Source organism: Hibiscus syriacus, unplaced genomic scaffold, assembly GCF_006381635.1.
Source record: "Hibiscus syriacus cultivar Baekdansim isolate YM2019G1 unplaced genomic scaffold, ASM638163v2 tig00117021_pilon, whole genome shotgun sequence".
Classification (NCBI taxonomy): domain Eukaryota; kingdom Viridiplantae; phylum Streptophyta; class Magnoliopsida; order Malvales; family Malvaceae; genus Hibiscus; species Hibiscus syriacus.
In genome coordinates this window covers 2,218,859-2,239,800 of record NW_024063527.1, presented here as the reverse complement: position 1 = coordinate 2,239,800, position 20,942 = coordinate 2,218,859, and the positions used below count along the sequence as shown (strand labels likewise).

At 35.0% G+C, this 20,942-nt stretch overlaps 2 protein-coding genes across 3 annotated transcripts; one reads left to right on the top strand and one right to left on the bottom strand.

The window, feature by feature from the left end:
* The first annotated feature begins 1,145 nt into the window (after positions 1–1,145).
* On the top strand, positions 1,146–1,648 carry LOC120195858 (MYB-like transcription factor ETC1). The gene is made up of 3 exons (XM_039197797.1): positions 1,146–1,231; positions 1,305–1,392; positions 1,466–1,648. Exons 1-3 carry the CDS (start codon positions 1,180–1,182, stop codon positions 1,551–1,553), a joined length of 228 nt encoding a protein of 75 aa, XP_039053728.1. The 5' UTR covers positions 1,146–1,179; the 3' UTR covers positions 1,554–1,648.
* Positions 1,649–3,126: 1,478 nt separating this feature from the next.
* On the bottom strand, positions 3,127–4,291 carry LOC120195822 (cysteine-rich PDZ-binding protein-like). 2 transcript variants are annotated; one of them, XM_039197757.1, is made up of 4 exons: positions 4,181–4,291; positions 3,954–4,071; positions 3,327–3,454; positions 3,127–3,224 (listed from the first exon to the last, which is right to left on the bottom strand). In XM_039197757.1, exons 1-4 carry the CDS (start codon positions 4,194–4,196, stop codon positions 3,160–3,162), a joined length of 327 nt encoding a protein of 108 aa, XP_039053688.1. In that variant the 5' UTR covers positions 4,197–4,291; the 3' UTR covers positions 3,127–3,159. The 2 variants fall into 2 exon arrangements, with proteins under 2 accessions (XP_039053688.1, XP_039053689.1); XM_039197758.1 differs by having other exon boundaries at positions 3,327–3,418.
* Between the last annotated feature and the right edge of the window lie 16,651 nt (positions 4,292–20,942).

The window sequence follows — 20,942 nt, the reverse complement described above, 5'->3', positions numbered from 1 at the left end:
AATTTTCATGTCAGGGTTTTACTTAGAACTTTGATTATAAGGTTTGGGTTGATTGTTTCTCATATTAGCACACACATTATGATTTCTTTCGAATGGTGCTGCTGACTTGAGAAGTCAACTCCAAAGTTTTTGGTTGAAAATAGAAAAATTCAAAATCGAAGAAAATAGTAAAAGTAGATTAGAGAAGAAAAAAGAGAAAGTAAGAAGCTATAAAATCAAAATGGCAAAGATTTCTTTTTAGAAGATCATTAAAATATGATTTTAGACGTTAAAATAAGCAAGTGGACTAATTTATAACTCTATTTCTTAGATCTATACACATGAAAATATGCTAAAAATCAGAGAACAGAAGCCTTAATAGGTCGGCTAATAAATTTTTTAGTGTGCGTATAGACTATAGACTCACATGGAGAGGTCTTTACCAGCTACTCAACGATAACATAAAATATTCTAAATTCTTTGGAATTCAATTTTTTTTTAAAAAAATTTAAATTTTTTTATTTATATATGTGATATCATTCTGAAATTCTATGGTATTCATCCTAAATTTATATTATTAATATATATGTGTCCATATTAAAAAAAAATTCTAAATCTGTCACTACATATATACATTAGGATAATCCTACTAGAGGAATGTGACGATAAAAAATATAAATTTATGTAGAAAAATTAAATAAGAACTCATCAAAAGAATAAAATTTTATTATGTTGATAAAATATATATGAGGATTTAATAAAAGTATACCGAACTAAAATTTAAGTTATATTTATAATTATATCATTTTAATTTAACATTTTGCCTATTTATCATTGACATCTAAAACCTTTTTTTTTCAATTTATTTATTCGTGAAATGACAACAACTTAAACCTAATGTTTTGGGTGATTATAAAAATCGAGAAGGACAAGGTGCGATTGGTCCAAGATGATTAGATAAAATCACCCCTGGACAGCTGCATGCGATTAAACAAAAGCCATAGAATCTCTCCCCATAAATGCCTCACACTTCCAACTACCCATCAACCTAGATAGACCACATGAGCCTGTCATTCAACTAACGTTCGTACGATTTATTTATGTTTCGTCCTGAAACACTGTTTTTCATACATTATTTAACCACTCCCTCCACATTGTCTATGTTTACTTCAGGTCTAAATAATCTCTTGCTCCCTGCATATGGCTGACTTTCAGCATTCCTCTTCTGGTAAAACTGATGTACAATCTCCAGGTAAACTCTTTACTTTCATTTACCCTTCTTGTCTGTTTAAATCTGTTGTAACTACATTTCATCATCTGTTCAGGGGAGGAAACAAGTGAAGAACCAAAGCTTAAATTCTCTGAAGATGAGGAATCACTTATACTTAGGATGTATAACCTGGTTGGACAGAGGTAGCTCTCCTAACTCTTCTTCTCAGCCAAGGAAGAAGAAGGATTGAAATTTTGAATGATTTTCCATTGGCAGGTGGGCTTTAATTGCTGGAAGAATCCCTGGTAGAACAGCTGAGGAAATTGAAGAGTACTGGAATACCAGGTATTCCACAAGCGAATGAAGAGGAAAAAGGGTGAATTATGCGTTATTCCAACGATGAGCGAGTGAACAAGACGGTAATGGATTCAACGTGGTTAGGGGATTGAGATTTGCATGTTCTTCGTTAAGTCTTAAAGCGAAGTGATTTGTGTGATATGTTTTGAGGCTTCACTTCTCTCTTCTTTAAGTGTTTACTACTTGTGTTCCCATGTTCCCATGGATCGAAACTCCATAGTTAAACCAAATGATATTTGTCTTGTTAACACTAACGATTCGAACCGGTTGGATTCATAAATTGAGTCGAAACTCGTATCACAAACTGATTGAATATTCGACTCCGATCCAATAGGTTGGATTAGACAATTTGATAGCTTCTTTTTCTAATGTTCAAACATTAATTTCATGCAAATTTAGACTAAAAGGTTGATTTATATAACTACAGAATTTGATAGGTCAACGGTTCAACCGGTTGATCTGATGTGACTTTTCACTCCCATGCTTTGATTTTGCAACAACAAAAATCAATGACAAAAAAGTTGGATCAAGTTAAACAAAGGCTTGCCTGAATAAATTAAGCAGAACAAAGACAAATATCATAACTTTGATTTTTTTTATAAAAAAAAAACTCAACAAAGTTTTACAAGTGTAAATGAATAAAACGCTCAATGAGTTGTTCATGAATAATTCATTTGTATTGATTATTAAATTAAGTAGACGAATATGAATAATTTTTTATGTTCATTTAATAAACGAATTGAACGCGTTTATATTCATGTTCATTTGTTGGTTATTCTTTTCTTTTACATTTTAAATATTTTTGAAGCTAGTGACTAAATTGAATACATGATGAACTTTAGAGTTCAATTTATGAAGTTTACATAGCTTAAGTACAAATGTCATAATTTTAACATTTTTCTTTGGCTTGCAAATATTGTTGGTTGATGAGGGGACTCAAACCATACAAGCGAATATGTTTGCAAACAATAAATGAATATACTAGAGAAAATATAAATGAACATATTCACAAACATTAAACAAAACATATTTGCAAATGCTAAACGAACCAAATACGAATATCTTCAAAAATAAACAAACGAATATACACACGATATTAAAATTTTAAACGAATATGAACCAAATATGAACACCTTAAAAAATAAACAAATAAACACGAACACAATCTTATTCGTTCAAGCCTGTTCATTTACACCCCTAAGGGTTTACTGTGATTCCAATGGGAACCCGGGTTTAAGGAAGTGCATATAAAACTAGATGCTTCAAGCAAGACATCATTAATTCAACCAAAAGGCTTAAGGGGCCAAAAGTAACAATTTAATGAAGGCACAATGTACCAACTTGTGCAATCATGCCGTCAAACAGAATCATAGATAATCCAGCTAAAAGTTTAGCTTGATTGCAATGAAGACTAACTTTAAAGGCAATTACTACGTACTTGTTAGTCCACCTATAGACATTATTAGTTGCATATTCTAGTGAAATTACACAAGGCCAGGAACACAAATGATCATAGAGAAAACTACAAAATATGCAGAGTAAACATTAACATTTTTCATGATCTTATGGTAGTTATGAAATCTACTTGAAGACCAGCTTATATTCCCTTCGATTTATACGTTGCTTTGCTTGTAAAGCTTGGTGTCAAGCACTTGCTTCCCACACATCGCACATACGCCTGCACAGCACACAATGACCATCAGACGCCACATGGACACAAAACAACAGAAAAGAACCAAATGACCAAGTTGTAGAGCATCAAGTTATTGATTTACCAGACCTTTCGAATAAGCACAAGTATGACAGTACTTGCCATCTTGATGCACTTGCTGCTTACATATGATACACTTGGTATTTCCATAAGGGGTCCATCTGCAGGCAATGGATTCCAAATCCAAATCATGAAATCTGAAAAAAATGCATTTTTGCCATGTATTTGGAGCCCTCCATTACTTTTTCATCCATTAATATCCAATACAATATTTAATCACCAGTCACAAGTTCATTTAATCACCATTAATATAAGGGTCTTATACATTGAATGGTGACGATCAATCTATGGATATTAGTGGATGAAAAAGTAATGAACTGGATCCAAACCAATTCGGTGGGTTCTTGAAGGTCATATACTTCATATCCAATAGCAACTAAAATCCTAAACACTAAGCTATGTTCTTGACCAATACCTTCAGTAATTAAAGAGAACCCTAGAAAACTTATGCTTGGAAGAATCAATGATAATTTACAGCAATAATCAAGTAATTCCCTAAATAAATAAACTTATCAACAAGTATAGCTAAGAATTCTACCCAATTTTAACGAAATTTAAAATTTGGTCATGTTTTGTAAACTAGTAAATAAAAATTCTGTGAGACTGAAATAGGAGATGGAGAAAAAACAAACAGACCTGTGCTTTTTGGATAGGAGTTTATTCTCGTTGATTTTCCGGCCACCGCTTTCGTAGGTGTTGCTGGCACCTTCCTTCCACTTATCTGGCACGATCACCTTCGATAGCTTCTTCTGGCCTAGAAATTAAATTGATCTAACACATCAGGTTCTTTTTCTTTAAATTTTTCAGGGATCACACCAAATTGATATGGAAATTAGTTACAACTGCAGAGCTATAAAACTTACACTTCTCGCACACCATTGGAGTTAATTGTTTTTCGCTGCAGAATCTCCCCCTTCCAGTATTTCGAAATCGGAACCCTAAGAATTATTGTGGGCGTTTAATTTAAGGGTAAAGTTCACAAATGTAATTAAACTATGATAAAATCAATTTTTTTGCTACTAAACTTTAAAATTTATAAATTAAGCACTAAACGTTTTATTTTATTACAAAATGAGCACTTATGGTAGATCCCGTAACCCGTTGGCCTTTGCATTGCTAGTGTCCCTCGAAATCCCCTCTATACATCTCCTAAAATTTTAAAAGAGAAAATCGCCTCAGTGATCAAAAATGCCTTATAATATACGATTTTAACCAACTTTTTTTGGATTTGCCAAAATGACCAACAAAATCGCAACGCGAAATAAAAATCGCAACGCGATCCCCAGAATCGCAAATCAGTTTCCAAAATCGCAACGCGATTCTTGACAATCGCAATGCGATAGTACAAATTCGCATTGCGATTTTCCAGAATCGCAACGCGAATATGAAAATCGCAACGCGAACACATAAATCGCAACGCGTATCCGTAAATCGCAACGTGTATCCGTAAATCGCAACGCGTATCCATAAATCGCAATGCGTATCCGTATATCGCAACGCGTATCCGTAAATCGCAACGACAATACGTAAAATCGCAACGCGTATCCGTAAATCGCAACGCGATTTTTAAAGCGCCATTATAATCGCTACGCGTATTTTATTTTCAAATTACAAAAACGAATATTAAGACAAAATCCCGTAATCGCAACTCATAACCTAAAACCTAAAATCACAACTCAGTCCCATCTCCATCTCTCACTCTCTACGGCGAAATCCGTCCCCATCTCCGAAGATTTCCGTCCCCATCTCCGGCGAAATCCCTCACAACCATTCACGGTCAGAAATCCCTCACAATATTCAGAAATGGAAAATCAACCTCCGAGGGTTAGTTTTTTTAATTATTTTTATTTTGAAATTTTTGCATTATTGTAGGTTTTTCATATTGAAACTGATGATAAGTTTACTGGTCATTTCAATAATAGATTAACCATTTCACTTAGATTTCATTTCGCGTTACGATTCTCTCGTTGCGATTTTCATTTCGCGTTGCTATTCTCTCGTTGCGATTTTCAAGTTAGTATTTGTCTTTGTCTTTGTTCTGTCTTTTGGTTGAAGTAATGCAATCCATTCAAGTTTCAATTTGCAGAAGAGTTGCAACGAGATAAATGAAAATCGCAACGTGAAAATGACTATCTGCAACGAGAAAAATGAAAATCGCAACGAGAGAATCGCAACGCGAAACCAAAATCGCATTGCGATTTTCATTTCGCGTTGCGATTTTCATTTCGCATTGCGATCTCTCGTTGCGATTTTCATTTCTCTCGTTGCGACAGTCATTCTCTCGTTGCGATTTTCATTTCAACCAAAAGACAAAACAGTGTTGCAAATTTTAGTTTCAAGAATAAACTACTACTTTTTATGTTTATTGTTTTTGGTATATCTTCACATTGTAGTTTTTGGTATATCTAACTTGGTATGTTTATTGTTTTTGTAGAAATTTTTTTCGGCTTCATTGACATTAAGGAATAAAGTTAGCCTAGCCACTACAATTGCTTCGAAGCTTTCACCTGCACAAAGACAATTGTTTGAGGAAACCTGCTTCGGGCCATGGCTGAGAGTACAGCATCCGGGTGGAGATGCTAATTTGACCCATTTGTGGCTTCAGACCATGACATCAAATCTACCGACAGTATACAACGTGGTGAGGAAGAGATATGGTTTCATTTTCCACCAGCGTATACTTGTTTGGGCGGAAGGAGTTCTGCTTAATCACTGGTCTACGATTCGGACACGATGATGTAGGCCGGTACACTCGTCATATCGCCCGCCCATCATGGTTATCCGGGTTTTTCCGGATGAGTCAATGGAGAAGCCGAACCTACACGTCGACGACCTGAAGAAATTGTTTAATAAGAAAGCTGGTTTCACTCGGATGGATGACGTCGATGTTGTCCGAGTATGCCTTCTACTACTTGTGTATGCCGGCTTTTTAGGCAGAGAGGCCAGACAACCTATTCCTCGGGAGCTAATAATATTGGTAGAGGACCTGAATGCATGGAATCTGTTTCCGTGGGGTTTGTATATATGAAAAGTACCTGGACTAAGTTGTCTACTGCCTTTGATGACCGCAAAAGTTTGCGTGGCGATGGGTCGAAATACACTTGTCAGGCTTTGTTTGGGCCTTTAAGGTAAGAATTTCTATATAATGTTTCTAAAATTATAATTAATTATTTAACAATTACTAATTTTGTATTATATTGTTTGTAGATTTGGATATTCGAGGCTTTCCCCAGCATGCGTACATATGCAATAAAAACGTCAAATGATATTCCCAGGGCTATTTCCTGGAAGAGGAAAAATCTGTTGGATTGGGAAACTTAATATCATATGCGACAATAAATAATGTAAGTTAACACAAATACTTTCATATAATATATAAACAAGTTATTAATAGTAGACGTTTAACTTTGTTTGAGTTTTATATTGTTAGGAGGCCAACATTCCATTACAAAGACTGACACCCACGGAGGAAGAGCTTGCCACTGATTGGTGGCAAGCTAGTCAGAGTTTTTTGATGGAACGGATGATGAGCAGCATCCACTTCCTCCAATTCGAGAGCCATCACCTCACCCAGAGCCATCACCGATCGACCCGACTATACACCTCTAGAACGAGAGCCATCACCTATCCCGTCACATCATCGAGCCTCTTCTCCACCATCACTCATGATAGGCGACCGGTAAAGAGGCCACGACATTTATCTCCTTGTTCTCCACCTCCACGGGATGAGTTACGTGATGAGGTCAATGCCTTGCGTGAGGAGATCGGTACTCTACGCGATAACGATGGTGCATGGCGTGTGGAGGTGTCAACTTTACGTGGTGAGGTTGCCGCTCTACGTGAGATGATAGTATCGTTGCAGAATGAGGTTCATACTCTACGCAACGAGGTAAGTTTAAGATTTTCCATATTTAACTTAATGATAAATTTACTCGTAATTTCACTTAGATTAGCCATTTCACTTAGATTGCTTAGTAAATTTATTCGGTTGCTGCCAATTCTGCTAAACTGTGTATTCTTTAACACTGTGAAATAGTATTTGTCTTTGTTTTGTCTTTTGGTTTGAAAGTAAATTTGTTCGGTTGCTGCCAATTCTACTAAACTGTGTATTCTTTAACACTGTGAAATAGTATTTGTCTTTGTTTTGTCTTTTGGTTGAAAGTAAATTGTTCGGTTGCTGCCAATTCTGCTAAACTGTGTATTCTTTAACACTGTGAAATAGTATTTGTCTTGTTTGTCTTTTGGTTGAAAGTAAATTTGTTCGGTTGCTGCCAATTCTGCTAAACTAATACCCTGAAGTCAGTATTTGTCTTGTTTTGTCTATTGGTTGAAGTAATGCAATCCATTCAAGTTTCAATTTGCAGAAGAAGAAATAGTTTACTTTCGCAACACGAAACTTAAAATCGCAACGAGAGAATCGCAACGCGAAATGAAAATCGCAACGACAGAATCGCAACGCGAAACCAAAATCGCAACGACAAAATCGCAACGCGAAACCAAAATCGCATTGCGATTTTCATTTCGCGTTGCGATTCTCTCGTTGCGATTTTCATTTCGCATTGCGATTCTGTCGTTGCGATTTCATTTCGCGTTGCGATTTTGCTTTCGCGTTGCGATTTGGTTTCTCGTTGCGATTCTCATTTCGCGTTGCGATTTTAAGTTCGTGTTGCGAAAGTAAACTATTTCTTCTTCTGCAAATTGAAACTTGAATGGATTGCATTACTTCAACCAATAGACAAAACAAAGACAAATACTAACTTCAGGGTATTAGTTTGAAACATATTTTCTTTGTTATCTGATGCATTTTGTGAACTATGATAGAATAATGACTTGGGTGAATACAATGCAAGTTTGAAACATATTGTCTTTGTTTTCACTGTTTAAATATCATGTCTGTTTATTACTGATTTTTGTATTTAATTATTTAGCGGCCCGATAGAGTGGATGCTTTACGTCGGGTTATGCTTGCACGACGGAGTTCACGCATCAGACAGCGTGCACGTGCTATTAAGTCTCCGTACACCCCAATAGTGCGAAGACACCGCAAGAAGAAGCCCGACTCGCCTGTCATCCTTAAGAGTCCACTCCTATCGTTGAAGAGGCCCCCCTATCATTCCTCGAGAGTCCCTCCCACCGTTCAAGAGGTCACTGTCATCATTGAAGAGGTCCCTCCCACCATTCAAGAGCCCGATTCACATGGCGTCATATGTAGGCTTCTTGAGAAACCCTCTGACGTGCCGGACATGATGGATTCAAGTTGGCTCTCGTATGAGTTACGGCCAGTACCATACGGTATCTGAAGAGGAGAGGAAACAACTACCGGACACAATTCTGGATAACACCCTTGGGCTAAGACCGCAGTTGATTTTATCTACATGAGCGGAGCCAGGGGTGTTTCACTGACATATGCAAGCTCACCGATGATATCTATTTGTTGCTTGATCGGTCTTGGTGGGGCGTATTATTAGGGGTCAAAGACAATGACTATTCGATGGGGGGGTAAGTCTTATATTTTTCTATATTTCAATTTGATTAATTTTTTTTTTAAATTTATGTAAGTCACTAATATGTCTTTTTTTGTAAAACAGCATATCGATGCGTGGGTGACAGTCTTCTAATAATAAGAAAACTTAAGAAAAATAAAAATATGCGATATACAATTATGCCGACGTCTTTTAACGCCGTTCACTTGAAGAATGCACGAGATGAATCATTTGATTTGGGCAATGGACAAGCTAAACTTTATCTTGCATGGTGGGAGGTCGATAAGGTTAGTATTATTTTAGATTGAGTTTAAGGTTTTATGAAATAAGTGCGCAAATGAATGAATTATTACTTATGATTGCAGGTGTTTATCCCTGTTTTAGAACGTAAACATTGGATTCTCGTCGAGCTTCAGCTCCCATCCCTTAAGACAATAGTGTATGACAGCATGATAAATTACATATCATTGGCTGATTTAAGAGATATTATTAAGGGATGGAGCTCTCATTTGGCTAAATTCTTGGATGCGATCAATTATTGGACTCGTTCTGGAAACAAGAAGCCAAAGAAGCTCAATATTACAGTTATTAGAGACGAGACCGCGCCACAACAAACGGGAGGAGCCAGAGGAGATTGTGGTCCTCTCGTATGCTTGGCGTTGGAGCGTTTGACGACGGGAAGCACCAAGTATCTACCTCCCACCGATAGAGATAGAGCTGCAGTAGGCTTGTGGTTTCGGCATTATATGGCTAAATCGATATATACGAGACGCTGCCTACCTGCATCCGCGTTATAAAAATGTCCATAAACAATTGGTAAGTTTATAGACTTTTGGTTTGAAAATGTTTGGTTAAGTACCTAGAATAGAATAATTTGCTGTTTGTAGGTTTTAGATGTGTAGAAAGTGTGTTTGAGCAAATGTTTGGTTTCTGCAGGTTAATCTCAGAAGTGAACTGCGTGAAAATGATGTATGGCTGTAAAAGTTGATTCAATAGTTTAATTGATTGTTTTTGATTGTTTAATTGATTTGTAAAAGTTGATTCAATAGTAGATGATTGGAAATAAGAATTATTGCTTATTTTTGATTGTTTAATTGATTTGTAAAAGATGATTTGTAAAAGTTGATTTGTGTAATTGATGCGAAATAATTCTTATTTGTGCTTGTTTAATTGATTGAAATGTAATGGTTGATTTTGTTGATTTCAATCTGCATTATGTTGAAATGAAAATCGCAATGCGAAATGAAAATCGCAACGAGAGAATCGCAATGCGAAATGAAAGTCGCAATGCGGAAATGAAAATCGCAACGAGAGAATCGCAATGCGATTTTCATTTCGCATTGCGATTTTCATTTCCGCATTGCGATTCTCTCGTTGCGATTTTCATTTCGCATTGCGATTTTCATTTCGCATTGCGATTCTCTCGTTGCGATTTTCATTTCGCTTTGCGATTTTCATTTCCGCATTGTGATTCTCTCGTTGCGATTTTCATTTCGCATTGCGATTTTCATTTCGCATTGCGATTTTCATTTCCGCATTGCGATTTTCTTGTTGGGATTTTCATTTTGCATTGCGATTCTCTCGTTGCGATTGTAATTTCCGTGTTGCGATAGTCAAATGCATGCCTAATAAGTGATAACAACTGAATAACAAGAGTTGGTTAAGTCAAAATGGTTGGCCTGAGTCATTAATTCAACTAAAAATGTTAAAAGTTCACACATAAATCCACATAATACAACGTTTGCATTTAAAAATCACCTAAGTTAACAGTCCCAAAAGGTGAAGCCAATTGTGATTGGGATTTTAAAGATGATTGCCTTTTGCTTGACACCATATGAGCTTTGGATTTTGATGAGGATCCATATTTTGGTAAAGGAAAAGATGATTTTGATGGCACTGGTGATCCACATGTCAACCTTGTATGACCACTTTCCTTGCACCGACTACATGTCGATCTCTTCTTCTCTTCACCCTTAGACGGTATACGATCGTGACTTTTTGGTCGGCCAGGTAGCCTTCTGTCCATGGCTGGTGGAAAAACTGTTTGTAAGTCATCTGGTATGTCCCACTCAGAAGGATGTGGAATAGGGTAGACAATCTCGGAATAAGTCTGTCGATAAACTTCTGTAGTGTAGCAATCCATAGCGTATGCGCTTGAATCATCTTGGTTTAAATGAAGAGCAACTTTTATAACATGGCCACACGGATAACCAGATGTTGCCATTTCATACAACTACACGTCTTTGCATTTAGATTGACTAGCCCATTTAAGTTATTATCCAGTACTTGAAACAAAGTGTTTGAACATGGTTCAACTCTCCATGACGTTGACTTCACAACACGTTTCGTTATCTTTTTTCAGTCCATGGTGTAACACGATGTTCCAATGTTCCTGTAAATTTAAATAAACAATACTTAGTAAAATATATAAATATGATAAGTTACGAATTCAAAGAAATAATACCTGCATGGTTCTTTTCTGTAGTACCACTGTTGAATAGAGGCTCGAAAAAACTCCATTAACATAGTAATGGTAATTTTCGGGAATGACGACTTAGAGCGTGATTGATTCTGCACTATTAGACGTCATGAAAACCATATCTTGCTCCAAGTTGATGTACTCTTGACCATCTTTCAAACCCGACATCTTCTAGTGTTTGAGCACACTGAGGCAAAACACGTCTTAAACAATTTATATGCTTATTGAAATCCACTTCCCGATAAGCTTTTACAGCCTTCCAGTATGTCCATTGTGCTTTATACCAGCAGACCTTGATTTTAGATTCTATACAAATGAACACCACAAAGTCCATGAAAAGCATCTGGGAAACACCTTCTAACAGCGTTGTCAATTGAGTTTGCCCTATCGGATATGATTGTCAGATTGCTAATAGGACCTATGCAATCCCTAAGATGCCCCATAAACCATGTCCATGAATCAGAGGTTTCAGATTTGCCAACCCCGTAAGCTATTGGCAATATCCCATTGTTAGCATCCATGGCTATGCTAATAAGTTTACTCCAAGGTATCGACCTTCAAATGTGCTCCGTCAAACTATAATAACTGGGCGCATGCAAGTAATAAACGAACGAATCTACAAAATAATATACACAAGAAATATAATCATTTAAATGTGAAATGCATGTAACTAACAAAAATGAGTCAACAAAATTATATTGATTTACTAACCGTAGCACCAATGGCGATAAACAGCAACTCAAAGTGTCCATCTCTATCTGTTTTGATATGAGTTACCGACCCAGGATTTTTCAGCTTTAAATTGTGACAATAAGCCGGCAGTTGGGCAAACGATGCTTCTGGCGACCCCCTCAACAATTCCAAGGCATAACATTGGCTCTCCAAGCTTGAGAATATGATATACTAATCTTGAACCGAGCATTCATGTCAGTCATAATTTCATGTCCCCGATATACCTGCCATTCAAAAACATTAACTCACCCAGAAAACCACCCAACACCTTTTGTTTGCCTGTCTATGGTGAGGAAAAAACTTGGGTTCTTGAACATGTATGTTTATCAATAAAAGTCCTAACTTGAAACATTTCGCAATCTTTATTCTCTTTGCAATCATACGCCACGTACAGTTTTGTCAATCATACACCTTGTTTCGAAAACGATCTTTGCTTGATTTGTTAACTTTTAGTGATAGCCATCTTCCACACATTTCGTATACAAAGCTATCTTCAAGTCTTCCTTGTATCAAAACAATCATCTTTCTTGATACGAATAACTTTTGTGTAACATCAACTGCTTTCTTTACCAACTCTTCTTCCGGTATCTGAAGTAATTCTGGCATATTCAGTTATACGCCCGTGGCATTTTCTTTTCTTCGGGGACTTTTTCTTCTTCTTTTCTTCTTCAGGATATATGAATTAAAGAATGGATGTTCAACATGTTCATTCACAGTCGTAACTTCCTCTCATATCATCAACCAATACATTATTCGACAACGGTTGTTTCATCATCAAAATTCGGGTATTGACCAATATCAAAATCATTACACGCAGGGTCTGTTTCTTCTTCTGAAACATCATCAAAATCCGTGTATTGACCAATATCAAAGTCCGGATATTGACCAAGACCAAATTTCGAATACTGACTAGTACTCACAATTTTTTCTGTTGGCTCATCATCGCTAACTGGTCAATACGAAAACCGGAATTTGGTGCTGAAAGTTGATTGGGATTTGGATTAGAGAAAGGTTGTGGGTTTTGAGAAAAACTTAGTTGATTACTACCCGCTACTGACCCAACAATATACTTCTAGGTTCAACAACATACAATGTAACATCATCTTGTGAAACACTAATGTAAGCAATGAATCGTTCAACATCTTCATTGTCGGTTAACAAATAAACTTACCATTTCTCTGATAAGATAGCCTAAATCCACTTAGGGGCTCTAAATTCAATTATTTGAAACACGTAGCATTAGAGTTTCATAAGTTAACTTTGTAAAGACAATTTTAGTTGAAGATTCATGGGTAAAGGATATATTGTAAAACACCATGAACATTATCCCATGACCCTCCAAAACACAAATCTATCCAAACATGATCAACATTAGATGATTTCATGGTTGTAAATTAATTTACTAAACAGACGAGCTGCGAAACTAAAACCTGTTGCCGGATTGGGAAGGATGTCGTTGGATATAGGAACGGATATCGCCGGAGAGAGTGATAGATGGAGATGGAATGAGTTGCGATTTAGGGATTTAGTTTATGATTTGCTGCTGTTGCGTAGTATATACCCAAAATTTCAGTGTTGTGATTTACAGATTCTCGTTGCGATTACGGATTATCGTTGCGATTTACAGATTCTCGTTGCGATTTACAGATTCTCGTTGCGATTTACGGATTATCGTTGCGATTTACGGATACGCGTTGCGATATACGGATACACATTGCGATTTACGGATACGCGTTGCTATTTACGGATACACGTTGCGGTTTACGGATACGCGTTGTGATTTATGTGTTCGCGTTGCGATTTTCATATTCGCGTTGCGATTCTTGAAAATCGCAATGCGAATTTGTACTATCGCATTGCGATTGTCAAGAATCGCGTTGCGATTTTGGAAACTGATTTGCGATTTGGGGATCGCGTTGCGATTTTTATTTCGCGTTGCGATTTTGTTGGTCATTTTGGCAAATCCAAAAAAAGTTGGTTAAAATCGTATATTATAAGACATTTTTGGTCACTGAGGCGATTTTCTCAATTTTAAAATTACTCTATATTTTAAATTATTTTTATGTATTTTTTATTAAAAATTTATTTTTATCCCCCTTAAATTTTATAAATTTAAATTTATCTCTTAAAATTTTATAAGTTCAAGTTCGTCTCTAAAATAAAATCATGTATCCGTTAGGGTATGATATTTTGAATTATACGTATTATTAGGACAAATAGCAAGAATATACATGCTACCTTATTACTAATTTCCAACTAACGACACAATTATTTTGCAAAGGTAACGGCAATAGCTTGTTTAGGTGGTGTTTGTTTTTTAAAAGATAAAAAGTCTGCAGTCTGCGGATCACATCTGCAGCAGAAGAGGTGGACCAAAAGTCTGCAGTCTGCAAGAAGAAGACTGTTTGTTTTTTAACGTTTGCAGACTGCTAAAATAAACTGATTTTTTAAACTTAAAAGAGTTTTACAATACTGAAATTTAAATAATTTAGTTTTTAATACTAAATTTAAATAATCCATACAACACAATAATAAATTTTTAAAATAAATCAAGCCATATGTAAAATAAATAAATCCATATTTTAAAATAAATTTTTTCATATTTTAAAAAATCAATCCATATTTTAAAATATTTTTCCATATTTTTAAAATAAATCAATTCTATTTTAAATAAACAATTCATATTTTAAAATAAATCATCTATATTTAAAATAGATTTAAATGATTTTAATTTTCACGCAGACCTTTGAAGACCTTGAAGACATAAAATCATGTATGCACCAAGAAGAGCTCGCGCAGATGTTTGAAGAGCTTCTATCTTCTAAAAAATAAACAGTCTGCGAATCCCAATGTTTACGCGTGGTCTGCGCGGTGCAGACATAAGAACTTTGCAGATCTTATAAAGTAAAAATAAACACCACCTTAGTAATAATATAATAATGAACCTTAGAAACGCATAAATTATAGCATGCGATAAGCATCACAGATTATACAATCTATCGGTGAAGCAATGAGGTAGATGTAAATTGGATATATGCTGTCTCATAAATTATTTTTAAAGTCTCATGTTGAGGTATAACAATTTGAGACGAAAAGAAAATAAAAAATCAAATATTTATAGATCTAAATTTATTTATGGTGATTCATACAAGTAGTGTCAAACGACATTCAATTCATCGACAGGATCTATTCGAAAAATTGTACATGAATCAAGAATAAAACAAACACAATAACATGGAATATATTTGATTAAATAAATAGAATAGAAAACCATAAATATTAATAGAAATAAGTTGAGGCCTACAATATACAGTTTCCTTAAAAACATATTTTTGGTCACTCCTTGGTACGAGATCTTTGGTCGTCTGTCTTCAAGATACAACAACAAGACGATCAAGTATAGTAACACATTGCCGAGATAACGAACTATTCATTATCTTGATTTGTTTTGAAATGTGTTAACCTAGTAGGTAACAACGTATTTATAGGGATTTTACATTGTGAATAATTAGAAAAAAAATCAAATATTTTATGATCCACAATTGCTTATGGTGATTCATACAAGTGTGTCAAACGACATTCAATTCATCGCAGGATCTATTCGTAAATTCGTGTACATGAATCAAGAATAAAACAAACACAATTAATAACATGGAATATATTTGATTAAATAATATGAATAGAAACCATAAATATATTAATAGAAATAAGTTGAGGCCTACACTTATACAGTTTCCTTAAAAACAGATTTTTGGTCACTCCTTGGGTACGAGATCTTTGGTCATCTGTCTTCCAAGATACAACAACGAGACGATCACGTATAGTAACACAATTGCCGAGATAACGACTATTCATTTCTTCGTATATCACCCAAAACTAGAGAAAGGAATTTCTTTAAATTGGTTTTGATTTGTTTTGAAATGTGTTTAACCTAGTAGGTTACAACGTATTTATAGGGATTTCACATTGGAATAATTAGAAATTTTTGACATAATGAAGCATGAATCAAGCAATTAGCAATTTCCAAAATTACTGTTTTTACTAAAGGAACTTTTTAATATTTATCATTTTAATTTCAAACAGATTTTAAAAAAATTGTCTATTGAGGAAATATCTCACATTTAAGTAAAATATCCGTAAGCCCACAAAAAACTAGACCGATTTGGACATTCACGTTACCCACATTATGCACGTATGCACATTTACGAACTAACAATTGATTTTACATTTTCCTCAACAATAATTAGATCGATTTCTCGTTCAAAGCTTCAAAATTATCAAATTTTTTCCTCACACTATTCTATGTCTTGCCCATGCGGATCCTAACCAGTGGAACAGTGGGTACCACGAGTACGGTCAAGGATCTGCTATCGCTATGCAGCTTATACATCAAAATTTTAACAGGAAAGATTACTTATAAATAAAAAATATAAAATCTATCAAACTTTTAAAGGACAACGGTCCTGTCACCCCTTGATCTACCCATAAGACATAACTATTATGGAAACTACTAGCAACCTCAACAGCAGCAGCAACAAGAAGTGGGAAATGATCCTAATAGAAACAAGTAAATCAAAACGTATTAAGATGAATTAATCTAGAGTCGTGGATACAGACAACAAGCAACCATGACAAAATGGCCTGTTGTCTATGTACAACAAACTGAATTAATCATCATCTAGTCATTCACGGATGAATCAAATAACTAGTTCACCTCGGGAATGCTTTGTAACGCCGGCTTCCACGGCCGAAGCTGTTCCTCCTCGTATAATCCCCGTCGTGGCCGTTAACCATATTGGCCAGGACTTGTTCAAGTGTCAAGCCTTGCATTTCCACCTGCTGCGCCAATAGCTCCAGCTCCTTCTTCGAAATAGTTATCTTCATCTCTCTAGTAGACGTGTTTGTATCCCTCAGCAACCTCTCCTTCTCCGCCGTGCTCGTAACCCTTCCCTTTCCCTGTAAATGGACACCAAGATCCCCAGTCGTCATCATTATCATTAACCCGAGATGCCTTTTGCCGCCTCATACAATTCCCATGACTGGTATTTCTATGTGCGGCAAAACAGTTGTAGGTAGAAGAAGAGATTTTTAACATGTAATGGTGACTGTTATTATAGAGAAAGGAAGCGGTGGAAGGTCAGGCCGCCGTTCAAGGTAGACCGTTAAACATGTCAATCAAAGAATAAATAAGTAACAAACCAAATTTCTTCGAGATTTGCTATCCAAAAAAAAAAAATATTCGAGATTTTTCACATTAGCATGTGAAAAAATTCCCATATTTTGTGTTCAATTTGTGGGTTCTGGACTTTGACCATCTTGGAGGTTGCATGATGAATGTCCAGGTAAGTTACCAAAGTCAAAGAAGGATGGCCTGCGCCAGGGAATAAATTGCTTCCTTTCTAGTTTGTTTGTTCGGTCTGCGTTGCTTTTCTTGTTTAACTTTTGCATGCAACTACTACATTAACCTGTAGCATATCAAGATGGGTAAATTACAAATTTCAGCACCTAACTTGCCTTATTTCATATTTCGGTCCTTAAAGTTTAAACATTTTTAGTTTAATAACTTAATTTTTAATTTGATCACTCTATCATTAAATATTAAAAGATACGATGATTTAGTTTATATTATTAATTATACTATAATATATATAGTATAGTATGTTAACATCTGGTGTATATTCATGGAGTTTAGGATGTTTCGATTAAAGGGATATCAAATCGTATTTGGGAGCATGAAATGAGTTTAGTAAAAAAATAAGATTCATTGATCGTCGTTACCAACGATCAATGGTGATCGGAATCTATGAATATGGAAGATAGCAAGAGGATGAAAAATGAAGAAAAATAATAATAAAAATGAGAATTTGGATTTTATATGAGTCTAAAATGCTATCGTGTGGAATAAATTTGACTTTTTCAAATCATTATCGTTTTGATGCTGTCGATTATGTTATAATGTCATTACTATTTAACAATAGAATAATCAAACAAGAACAATTCAAAAAATTAATGATGAAATTTATTACTTAACATTGTGATCGTGGAATCGAATCCCACGGTGAACAATTCATAATTGCTAGAGGTCTTTCACGGAAATTGCTCTCAACCTAGCGTTGGGGGCAGCCTACTACTCTACCTCCCCCTACCCCATTACATATGAGAATAGGGTCAGCTGATTATATATATAGTTAGGATTCAATTTTACTGTCTAAAACTCTTTTAGTTTTACATTTTTTATGACCATTGGATAAGAGAAATTAATGGTTAAGATTAACAGTAAAAATGAAAAGCTATTCACTGGAAAAAAACAATGAATTAATCTCAGCCATTGATTTATCTCAATCCAGTTGTCCAAAAAATGTGTAAAACTTTTAATTCTACACTGGGTGTAAGTGGATCCTGACCTACAATAATTCATTTGTCAGCAATATATTATTTTAAACAACAAAATAAATATAAAATGTTATAAAAAGTATATATTTATTTACCTCTAAATCTATAATTTAAAACAATTTCAAATTTGATAAAATTTGATGACATTTGAGTATTAAACTTGTGTATGTTGAAAATCTCTGTTAGAAGACTCACTTACTAAAATTATGTATATGGTACAAATCGGTTTGAGTTAATTAGGACAAGCTCTAGAATGAATAGGACAACTAAAACAAAAAAAAAAATAGTTACTGTATTTTTTATTATTTCATTCGCAATTCTATTGGTTATTATTTACGCTTAGTGCCCCAACTATGCTATTTATACATAATTACCCCTTAATTATTTTTCGAGACATTTTTACCTCCCTCAATTATAAATTAGTACCCTGTTTATCTCAAACGATTAACCACCCTTAAAAATAAATTCATGAACTGATTAACCGTTAAAAATAAAATTCATGGATCAATCAGAATCTGCCACATCACCTCTTAATTTTTATTTTCTTTATCTAAATGAATAAAAATTAATTAATAAAATAAAAGATAAAAACTACCAAAATTGCCCCGCTTTATCTCCACCATCAACATCACCCTCCTTTCCCAACCCGAACACCTCTGTAAATTAATGATCGTCAGAATCATCTAAAACTTGAATCAAAATTTTCAACCTTGGCCACTCCAATTTGCGCATTGCAGCAATGGAGTGTTGGTAAACCTGCAATACATATATATTTTTAAATTCAAACCATAAAAAAAACAATGGGTTCTTTTCAAACCTTAAAAAAATGGTAATTTTCTTGTTGTTTACCTCTTTTTCGTTACACAGGGATTTTTTTTTTTAAGATATACATAGGGATCTGAACGAGAACCATTGTGAAGAATCCATTTTCAAGAGCTGCAACAGCGTCTTCTTTGGGAATTGGCTTGATCTTTTTGAAACGGATCCAAAGACAACATAAACAGAGGATTAACCTATCTAAACTTTGGGTTAAGAAAAGAACAATGCAGACATTTGCCAGGAGTTGAAGCGGTCGAGCAATCAACCCGACTCGAATCAAAACCCAATGAGAATATAACCATTCGAAGACATCTTTAACACCGAATGGCACCGTGAAGATGTTCTTTAATTGAAGCTCCGAAGCAACGAAATGATGCCAGCCATTATAATACGCGGTGATCTCGAAACCAAGTAACAATAAGGATAACCAAAGGAATAGTTTGGTGCACGTATGGAACCGGCTCTGTTTTCGTGGAGGAACTGTTCTCAGTGAAGGTTCGACTGGAGTTGATTCGACGGCGGATGGCTGGACCGAAAAGCTAGAAATTTCGGGGAAGAAGCTAGCAATGCAAAAGAAAGAAAATATGGTGGAAAACCCCATTGTCAGGTCTGTGTTGTGCTCAAACCTACTGCAACGAGAAGGGGGGGGGGGCAATTTCGGGGAAGAAGACCACAGAGCCATTTGTGTTAGCAAGAGAGGGGGGCAATTTCGGTAGTTTATAAGGGTAAACTATGCCGATAGTCCCCTAAGTTTTCAGTCTGACCAACTTTGGTCACTGAAAAAAATTAAGGGGAAATGGTCACTAAGCCATCAGTCTGTCCGATTTTAGTCTCTAACATTATCGATCCGTCCGATTTTAGTCACTCAGTCATGTTAGTGACTTCAACAAAATGGACTTAAAATAAAATGGGGTTAAACAAAATTAATAGCATAGGGACTTAAATCGGAAGGACCGATAACGTAAGGTACCATTTTTTCTTAATTTTTTTTCGGTGACCAAAGTCAGTCAGACCGATAACAAAATAGACTATCGGCATAGTTTACCCTTTTTTTATTAATTAATTTTATTTATTTAGATAAAGAAATAAAAATTAGGAAGTGATGTGGCACGTTCTGATTGGTCAGTGAATTTTATTTTTTAGCTGTTGACAAACGAGATAACAATTTATAGTTGAAGGGGCAAAACTTATCGAAAAATACTTTTAAGGACAAATCAATACAAATGATATAGTTCATGGGGCAATGGAACATTTAAGCCTATATTTTAATATCGAACTATAACATATCATAATCTCATGTTTTGAAAAGAAAAACTATATTTATAAGTTGCATAGGATTATATCCATTAGTTTAATTAATTTCTTGATACAACAATTAAGAAAAAAATTCTAGAAGAAAAAACTTGTACGGCTTATACTTTTCAGGTCAATTGACTTAAATTTCTAACTTTGCATGGTTTTTTAATGTTTACGTTACCCAACATAATTTGAAAGGTTCGTAATGTGGAAATATTCAATGGAATTGAATATTAAAGGTAAATTAATTGGACAGCCACAGGACTTTAATAAATTTTCATTTTAATCACACAGAGTTTACAATAGTCACTTTTAGTCTGCTATTTAAAAAATGCATCATTTGATCACTCCACAAAAAATATTATTTTATAAAATATAAATATTAAAAATATAAATTAAGAGGGGCACAGAAATTAGTCTTGT